General features: G+C 46.2%; 1 protein-coding gene across 1 annotated transcript in view; it reads left to right on the top strand.

The window, feature by feature from the left end:
• Nucleotides 1-10,143, top strand: part of LOC104547241 (nesprin-2-like) — a gene marked incomplete at its 5' end in the record, with an annotated part of 89,430 nt that overhangs the window by 57,837 nt on the left and 21,450 nt on the right. The window contains 2 exons of the mRNA XM_010192850.1: nucleotides 1,887-2,045; nucleotides 3,041-3,207. Coding sequence (XP_010191152.1) covers nucleotides 1,887-2,045; nucleotides 3,041-3,207 — 326 coding nt within the window. The remainder of the gene's footprint in view (nucleotides 1-1,886; nucleotides 2,046-3,040; nucleotides 3,208-10,143) is intronic.

Below are 10,143 nucleotides of genomic sequence, written 5' to 3' on the forward strand. Positions count from 1 at the left end.
AAAAAATCTGCTGTGTAAATGCAGAGAGGTGAAAGCCTGTAAGAGCGAGACGCGGCTCCAGCTGTCACAGCCAGATGCCTGTGCTGGACTGGGCAGGGACACAAACACACTCAGTGAGTAGCTGCACTCAAGGGATTAGCATTTACATAGCAGCCCTTACAAGGTGTACGCACAGGGCAAAGATCTAACAGTTTGAATCAGCAAATATCCTGTCCTAATGAACGCTAGCATATCGGCTGCAAGCCTGGGTCTTGATAATTCTTATAGCTTCCCATGGGAATGCCCATATTGCATGGGCATCGCTGGGGATGCGGAACTGATGCTCAAAGTAAGGCCTGGCTTCAAGGGCTTGTGTTCCTAGAAGCTTGTCTGGGATTTCTTGGCTCATTCATGTTTTACTCTGTCTGTATTGCTCAGACAGCTAAAAGGTGCTTCTGCTCTTAAAATTCTGCCTTGCCTGGTGCTTAGCAGGTGAAAATGGAGTCAGGATATAACGATGGCTTTGCTGACGTGCATAATCTCTTCTTCCACAGAGCAGGTTAACTTGCCTCCACACATGGAGATGCTGCAAGTGGTAGAGGAAGGATGAGGGATTTACCTTTCACACCTCTGAGGTTGAGGGAACAAGGGAGCATCCCAGAGCAGAGGTCCTTTTAGGGAGACTCCCTGAGTCTCCAAGAGACTTCTTCCCATTGAGATCTTTGGAGGTTGTTTCCCTGTGTCTCAAGACATTGCTTTCAGCCTCATCTCTTTGCTTAGATCAGCATAAAAGATCTAGAAATCACTTTCACCTCCCCATCCTTTCCTTAAAATAAGTCAGAATTTAAAGGACAGAAACAATATAGTGGGAGATACACACTTGAACTTCACTCTGAGGTACAAAGCGTAGTGTTAGAGATTAGTCTACGAGAATCAGTAATGGCATTTTGAGGAGTCATGTGCATGTTAGATGTGAAGAGGGAATGTTTCCTGCCGTGGGCTGATTTAGAGTGGCCATTCGCAGCCAAGACAAGGAAAATGTTATGCTTTGTTTGTGTCTTCTTGACACAAAGTTTATTGGTGAGGATGAGGGAATAGTTGTATGTCTTGTCTTGTTTTAGTAGAACTTGTAGCATTTTTTGCTGCCTTTGTCCCATACCTCTTAGTGCAGGAATCCATCAAAGTGGATAAATGAGTATAAATATATATTTAAGACTCCTGGGCTAGAGATAAGTACTAGTGGAAGAGTCACCCTGCTTCTTTCGGAGATGTTGTAGCAGTGATGCTGGCTTTGCTGATTCAGACAGCATCAGACCTTGTCTCGTCTACACAACTTGTTTATCCATCTTGGCAGATGTACTTTTGAGGAAAAAAATCTATAGTTTTCAATAAAAAGGGTAGATTCTTGATGCTGAGTTTTTTTGGAAGTTCTCCAAGCAAACAGAAAGAAAGAGGGACATTTTTATAGAGGGAGAGTAATTACAGTCAGTAGTTGCAAAGTTAGTCTTGCAGAAAAATAAGAACTTACCTAGGTGTTATTTCTCTTTGTTATATATTAACTGTAGTAATTATATATTTTATATCCCTTCTTTGTTTGGCATTTTCTGGTTTTCACTGAGTAATGCTCAAATTGTTACAGAAGCTCATTATTTATAAAGCTGTCACTCAGTTTAATTCTTCTGAGGGAGTGAATGTGGTGTTTGCAAGTCAACTTTTGGCCCTGCCATCCCAAATAAGATGTAACAAAATTCTGTTTGCTGGCTTTGTAAAAAAAGCTAGAGATACTTGATAACTGCTCCTGCAAAGTGGAATATGATCAGATGCAGACTAGAAATTAGAAGGCTCATAATTGCTGGTTTCGCTCCTGAGAAGGATGTTGCCAGCGGTTAATGTGTGCTTATCCTTAGGTGTCTCTGCGAAAGCAGGAGATCGAGGACAGGCTCAACGCCTGGATTGTGTTCAATGAAAAGAACAAGGAGCTGTGCTCCTGGCTGGTACAAATGGAGAGCAAAGTGTTGCAGACGGCAGATGTTAGCATCGAAGACATGATAGACAAATTGCAGAAGGTGAGTAGCAGCGCCGCTTTTCTTCAATTGCAGTCTGATAGCTCGCTGCAGAGACACCATTCCTCGTTTCTTCCTCGCCTCTCAGAAGGGATACGTGATACCAAACCAGCACGTACAGCCTTTTGTGAGGAGAAGAGCTTTTCTAGCTTCAGCTCTTACTCCTTCTTGATGTTCAGACTTGCAGCATAATGCAAACCTGCAGTGCCACCCGGCTGCATGTAGGCATGGAGTGTGATGGGTGTGAGTTGTGGTGGTGGGGGTCTGGGTTGCTGGGCGCACACACACCCACGCAGCACTGCTCAGAGCCTTGCTGGGCATCAGTGGTGTCCTGGGAGCGTTTCACTGCTCTCAGCACTGTCAGCAGTTACAAAACTGGTACTCAGAGGGCAAAGAAAAAGACTGAAGTATAGGTTAGGTCTTATGTCAAACGAACAAGTTATCACAACCAAAAATGAAACCTAATTCTGCTCCTTCTCCTTGGTAGTCAGTGCAGTCAGTGCTTTCTAATATTTTTGTATAAGCTTGATTTTAAACAGGACCGTTATTTTGCTGCAGTGTTCCTCCCCACAGCTTAAAGGTCTCGATATCTAATCCTGGATCTCCTCTGAATAAGAATACTGGCAAAATAAAGCCATTCTAGACTTGAATTTGGGTTCTTTTGAGGTAGCTTGATAGAAAAATTATGTTAAATCAGGAAAGGAGAGACAAAATAAGAACATTAAACTGCTATTTTTAGGAGTACTTACTTTTGACACTTGCAAGTCTTTGAACTGCTTATTTTTTCATAATGGCTTCATTGTGAGAGTGCTTTTCTACTGAGGTTTTGTTTTGTTTTGTTTTGTTTTAAGTGAAAGATGCTAATGTAGAAACCTCAGCCATCACAAGCCAAACCTGACTTCACATCACACATGTGGGAAAAGAAATAGATAGTTTTGTTTGGCTTTTGTTGCTTTGTTTTGCCCAGGAATTAAGCAATGTTTGTGTATGTCTATCAGGATTGCATGGAAGAAATAAACCTGTTCAGTGAAAACAAGCTTTACTTGAAACAAATGGGCGATCAGCTAATCAAGACCAGCAACAAGAGCCGAGTTGCAGAAATAGACGATAAACTCAACAAAATCAATGACCGCTGGCAGCATCTCTTTGATGTCATTGGAGCACGGTAAGAGAATGATTTTTATGTGAGATGAAAGTCAGAAGCTCGTGTCCTTGACCGTCAGAAACACCGACACAACTCTTCAGTTCTGTTGAAGCATATTACTGAGTCAAACTGAAGTTAACGCTGCTTTGTTCTGACTTGCTGTGCTATGACACCAAACGTCTTAATTTATCTAATGGTAGAGGGCATGGTGTAAGAATTCATACAAGCTATAATTTTAATCATGGGAGCTACGTAAAAGGAAGAGTCAGAGTGATTTCTCTCTTGCATATGTTGAATTGCAAGTTAATTTTAGGGCATTATGGTAGGAGTTCATTTGGGCTCTTCAGGAGAGAGCTTCCTGTTTTAAGACAAGATGCTATTTCACCCTATACCTATCTGAATGCACAGACTTTGGGAATAGATTCCTGCTCTACATCTGTAGACAGTTTGATATAATAACGATGTTCCCTTTTTACATTCAAAAATATATGAAATTTCATTTAGTATTAGTGCTACTTCTTTACTCTGTGTGTTTCCTAAAAACAGCTGGAAGACCATACCGCAAGTTTACTTTTTTAATTCAGGATCTTCTGCATGGTGGTGAAATGGAAAATACTGTCGGTTGAAATTAAAACAAAAACCCGCATAGTCGAGGCAATGACCTCTTCTTAAAGGATGAAACATCTTTACGATACTTGGCAGAGTCATGGTCATTTTCGTGTTAGTCCTACTGAGATGATCCCATCTCACCGTTATCTCTGAGTTTCTGCCACAGCTTGGAAGGAGGATGCTGGGCTGGTCTCACCGCCTGCCCAAGTTTATTAGTAATCCAGGAGTAACAAGGTGAACACCACAGTAGTATTGGTCTAAACTTCTCTCCCGAGGTTTGGTTTTGCCTGTAACCACCCTCTCTGGGCTTGCAGAAGCTCTCTTGCTCAGTTAACATTTGGGACAGATAAGGTGGGCGGCTGCGCTGTGACAATGTAGTGCCAAGTGTGTTGGATCTTAATCAGGAATGAGATCTGAATTAATGGTGACACATGAGCTGTGAATGATTAAGCAGGAGCTGCCTCCTTAAGATCTAACATTTTGCAGATAGTCTTGCAGTGCTTTGTCTCAAGGTGTCTTTTTCTTTGATATGGTGTAGGAAAGAAAGCTTCGCTTTTATAAGAGCACTTTTTCTGTTCTCATCTTGTGGTAATGTGCCGCTTTAAAACACTTTCATGATAATTTTTGTTCTGTGTGTTAGTTTCGAATTGTAGTAGTTTTTAAAAGCAGGTTAAAATGTACTGTTTTAAAACTGAAGCAAACATGGCACATTTGTAGTAATGTATAGGAAAATATGCTATAGAAGTGATGGGATATTTAGAGATCTGCAGTGTTATTCAAGTAGACTGTGACAACAGAGCAGATGTTTTTCTGCATGACATGTCTTAAATCTTTACTTTCAGACAAGCGTGTGGTGATGCTTTGAGGTACATTAACATGGATTTGCCTTAAAGCATCAGCACAGCTCTCAGTGTCAGATACCTAAATGGATAGTGCAGCTACTGGGGAGTTGGTGTGATGCTTTATGATTCATCCCATGTTCTTAAACCCGAAAGGTCTGGAACGTGCCAGCTTCTACTTGTGATTTCCACCAATTTTGTGCTCAGGACTAGGGTAACAAACTGAAAGGACCTGACGAAATGTGGTTTTAAGCAGCTCCCTCAGTGGTCCCCTATTATCAGACAGCCCAGTGCACTCTGCTTGTCCTCTTAGACTTAGTGCTAACAGAGGTTCTGCATATTGCAGCATTTTGCAGTGTAGGTGTAGCACATCTCCTCCCTCATCTAATCCACCTCGCTTGGGCTTGGCTCACAGCTCAGCTCTTCACTGCTGCTGAGTGAGAAATAGCACCACTCACAGTAAACTCTGAGCGTGGTCTTAAGAGTTTATTGTGCCCTGTTTACAACCTTACAACTTTCTTTTTTGAGATCGCTGCTGTGGTGGTGGCTTGCTGCTGAGATTCGAATTCTGAAGGAATGAAATTAGTCTTCAGTTGACTGAAATGTCCACCTCACCTCCAGGTATACTTTGGGGCAATAAAGGAGAGTCTCCTCATGTGTTTTTGGGTAGCCTCTCTTAAGCTCAGGAGGTGGAGAGGAGGCAGTGGTTCCACCGATCACAGATGTGACACAGATTGGGCCTCTTTATGGGGAACAGAGCAGAGCAAGAAGCCTTGGGCTAGAGGCAAGATGACCTGTGAGCATGGATTGCGATGCCCCATGATGATAGCCTGTCTCCTTCCTTTTCAGATTGCTTTTGCAAAAACTTTTAAAAAAAAAAATGTTATTTAAGCTGTGCTGAAAGAGCACATGAGAACAGAGCGGTGACAAAATTTGTGTTGGCCCTGTTGCATGAGGCCATCGCAATGTCGACATCTTCACAGGATCTCAGACATCTGCCATCACCAGTTTGGTTCCATGGATGGGATGGGTTGGCTCCAGGGAGGCTGGAGCCTGTAGGGCATAGTACAGCGAAGAGAGACTGCAGCGCTACACAGCTGCTGCACTGGCAGCACACCTGGATGAAGCTCTTTTTATTGGGTGCTGCTTAATTTCTTGGGGAACATAAGAGGGATAGTGGAAATGCATCAGGGCAGAACTGCCAGAGGACCTTAAAGGATTCGGTGATGGAGGTAGGAGAATGCTTCCTGGAGAGAAATGATGGGTTTCTACTGTAGCAGGGAGGCAAACTTGTCACGCTCCTGGAAAAGCTACTTGTAGGAACTTATTTTCACGACACCTCAGTGAAATGAGGTGGTGGTTTTGCTTCTGGCTTTTCAGATCAGTAGCTGTGGCAAGTAAATTGAAGTGAAAATCTTCTGAGGTTTTGGGTGTCGAATCTGTGACTGCTTGAAATTTTGTTTTGGCAAGTGTTACATCTTCAGCGCTTTAACACATCACCAGCTGCTTCCTTTATTTACACTTGCGGGTGCACCACAGCCCACTGCACTTCTTCCCTGGCTCCCAGGAGCCTTGGGTCACAGGGGCAGGGACCCAATCTCACGCTGTCTTCATGGCAGGCCAAGACTCGGGCAATGAGTAAACTACAGAGCCAACTACTGAGTGAAAGGAGAAACGTACATTGAATAGCTGTGCCTTCAAAGCCAATCCTCCATCCCGGGTGCTGAATCTTTCTAGTAGACAAGTACTTTGTGATTCTGTGGTTAAAGATTATAAGATAACCTAAATTCACAAGGTGTCTTAATTGAGATTTAGAGACAGTCTCAGTTCTGTGGCTTCTGGTGTCTCACCCTGCAACCTGAATTAACGTCTTCTCTTTCCTGCAGTGCAGTGTATGTCTGCATGATACCAACACAAAACCAAACCAGTCTTGAGCCAGTGTATCAATAGAGCATTCCTCCTGATAGCTTATTGCACCTTTTTAAATCAATAAACATCCTGGGACAGATGGGCAAATTAGGTGAGCTCTCCATTTAGTCTTTGAAGCGATTCTCTTAGTTCATGGTGACAAGCTCAGATTGGCCATATGGCTGCACTTGCAGCACTTAACACTTTCGTGATATGCCTGTGCTCAGCTATGTGGTGACAAAAGCTTTGCTGCATGTGTTGCAGCTGGAGGGTGGCTTGCTGGAAAAGTCTCAAAATGTTAATTCTCATGGGTAAAGTGGCCATCTAGACATCAGTATGCCTGTAAAGGAGAACAAATGAATTCCTGGTCCGCTCGGAAGATACTTTTACCAAGGGAAGTTCCCGTGCTGAAGTCTCTGTTGATAGAGGGGGAATACAAACGTACTAACAGGGAGAAAGGGAGCGTTGTGCTGACTGTGAAAATAGACACAGAAAATCTCCTGCTTTTGTTCTCTTGTCACCAGCCTTGTAGCAGCACTCTGCCAGAAGAAACTGCTGCATGCTTGCACGTACACCCAAGCGAAGGCCTGAAACAGCAGGAGAGGGAGCGCACCGGCTGCACGCAGCAGTAGACGGCCAAAAGCGCGTGGAGTGGGATTTGCATCCCCAGCAAGCTCTGGAGCAGCACTCCCCGGCCATGCATTAACTGGCAAGCATTGTGTGCACAGCCGTGGCCCTCGGTGTCCTTCCCTGGCCCATCCACCACTGATACACTTTGCTTCCCAGCCCAGTGCTTCCCAGTTTGCCTTCAGCGCTGCTGTTTGCGCTGTGCCTACTGGCAGACTGGAGGAGCACCCAGTCATGGGAGAGTGTCTGCGCTGCCTGGGGTTATGCAAAGTGTTTGGATGGTCCTTGAGCCTTCATTAAAGCCACCAGCTTCATCCGGGGCCAGCCCTGGCAGTTTTGGGTCTGTAAACTGGCTTCTACAGTAAAAAATGTTGCGTTTCTGTACCTCTGGGCATCCTGCAGCTCTTCCCAGTGCCACTAAGCTGTGGAAGGGGAATGCCATTTCTCAGCTGCTCTGGCTGTGGGCACACTGCATTGTGTTTTCTTACGTGGTGGGTCCGGTCTGTGTTTTCAACCATGTGGAGAAAGGCACATTTTTTGTGTATGTAGAAGGAATTGGTTCAAGTGACTGTGACCTTTAGTGCTAGCGTGAAAATACAGGTAAGCTAGCAAGGCCAGATGTGTCTTATTCTTTTAAATGTCAGTCCTTGGCATCTAGGTCTGTTCCCTGTGCTCTAAAGCTGACAGCCCTCGTTGCAGGGTCCAGGGATCCTAAGCTGCCACAACCAAAGTCAGCCCATTCCTCCTCGCATTGAACTTGGGAGGTTCAAGGTGTTTTCAGCTGGTTTCCTGCATCCTCCCGCTGAAACTCCCAAACGGCCTGAAACGGGCCACGTTGCAGTAAAACAGGAGGGAGCTGAAGCTCTGCAGTGACACCACCTTGTGCTGGGCAGGGGCTCCACAGCTGATGTATTGGGGAGCTCCAGTGAAGTCACCGCGCTGTGCTGCTCTTTGCTCCCTGCACCCTCCCTGTGACCGCAGCCCCGACAGCTGCTCCAGTGGCAGCAAGCCCCAGCTTGGTAGCTACAAGGAGCGAGCAAGTTCATGCTGCCTCTCAGCTGGTTTCTATTTATTTTCCACCACATTACATATCTTTTGGCAGGGCAGACTGTCCGGCACCACGTGTTGGTGCACAGTCCTACCCTGTCGCAGCTGCAGCCGGACACCCCACAGCCAGTGCGGGTGCGCTCCCGAGCTCAAAGGTCTCTTTGAATTGCTGCAAATCAGTATTGCATGGCAGGGGAAGCAAAGTGTGCTGCAGCAAAGTGCTTTGGTAAACGATACAGCCATGTTCAACAGAATTATCCTGGTTTGTGGCAGTAGCACTGTAAAATCTCAGTCTTGTAATTATTTTGGTGGGGAAAAAAAACCCCAAACTGGACAGTTGAAATACCGCTTGCAAAGTGCTTGCTTGCTTTCTGTGTTCTCCAGGCTTCCTGTCCTTTAGGGATTACGCTTCTGCTCAGTGCAAAAGCTGTGACAGAATTCATTATCCTATCAGGCAGGATGGCCGGGTTATTTTGGTTATGCAATGTGTGCTGCCGAGGTGCGGGGGGAGCTGGCCGTGCAAGGGGAGCCCCTCTCTTTGCGCGCTGTCGCTCTTCCCAGTGTCTGCCTGTCAAGCTGGGAGGGTTATTTCCCTGTTTCCTCAAACCTGCCATTTCAAATGGATTTTTGAGCCTCCCTGGACCATACTCTGGTTAAACTGGCAAGGTGACTGGGTGTGATTTACCTGTGCAAATGTCTGAAGTCCTCTCATGGTGTGCAGTCTTCCCAGGCACTCTTTATCCTGCCATGTGTTGAACATGAGGTATTGGCAAGCCAATACAGGTCTGCAGAAGATTACCTGAACACTGAAAATCTTTTCATTTCAGAATCATTCCTTGCATTTTTTATGGGATTATCATAACTTCTCCCCCCCTGATATTCTCTGGGTGGGGAGTGACTTTTAATCCAAGGTTCTCCGACTTCCGCCTTTGTTTCCCACCCCGTGATCTCTGGCAGTCATAACACACAGAAGTCATGACAGCGTGTTTTTCCACAAATGAATTATATCTTAAATGAAGATTAGGGGTTATTTTGTCCTCTGGCATAACAGGCTACTTGCACTGGAGGCCTTCCGCCTGCACTGGAAGGTTAAAGAGAGGACAGGTTAGTGTGTGGGAGATTTAATTCTTATTTAAATAACCTAGGATATAATGGTAAAGGCGAGAAAGAAGAACGCAGTGGAAATACGGATACATCTGCGTGCGTGGTGCCTGTGCGTGGATGTAAATTTTCTCGGTGTTCTGGGTTCGCTTCAAATTGACTCCGCTGCAAATCATCCGGGTCCGAGGCTTCAGTCCCTGTTCCGCGCGAGAAATGAGCACCGCATCTGCCTTTTGCGGTGCCGAGGGCTCCAGCCTGCAACCTTTTTGTCACCAGCCCCGAGCCGCCGCTCGGCGTGCGCTCCTTGGCGTGCTAATTCTCCTGTGTCAGAATAAAGCTCTCGTGGTTTTGTGCTGAGGAGGGATGCGGCCGTTCGCCAGGTAAAATACCAGCCCAGAACGTGGGGGTTAAAACTGGGGAGAGCTACAGCGGCTCCCCGGCTCAGGGGGTCGAGAAGGATGAGGACGGGCGAGCCTCCCCCCCCCACCGCAGGATGCTAAAGCGGCGAATAAATAGGGCATCTGTGGAGGAGGGGTTTCCTCTTCCATGCCTGCCGTGGTCGCACAGGCAGTCCCCTTGGCAGCTTGGGATTTGCAGGCTGAGGAGTGGTTTTTTCTTGCGAACCGTAAGTGCCGTGTTGGTAAGCGGGTGCGGGTTTGGTGGTGGCGGTGGGTTTTGCTGGAGCAGGCATGGCTGGCGCAGCGGGACCGGCCGGCCTTGGGCAGCGGGGGGGAAGGGCACCGCGGCGGCGATGCTGCCGGCGGCTCCCTGCAATTCCCCTTGGATAAGTGGATGAGCCGGAGACGCGGACCGTTAGCCGGAGGAT

Source organism: Mesitornis unicolor, unplaced genomic scaffold, assembly GCF_000695765.1.
Source record: "Mesitornis unicolor isolate BGI_N332 unplaced genomic scaffold, ASM69576v1 scaffold12609, whole genome shotgun sequence".
Taxonomy (NCBI): Eukaryota; Metazoa; Chordata; class Aves; order Mesitornithiformes; family Mesitornithidae; genus Mesitornis; species Mesitornis unicolor.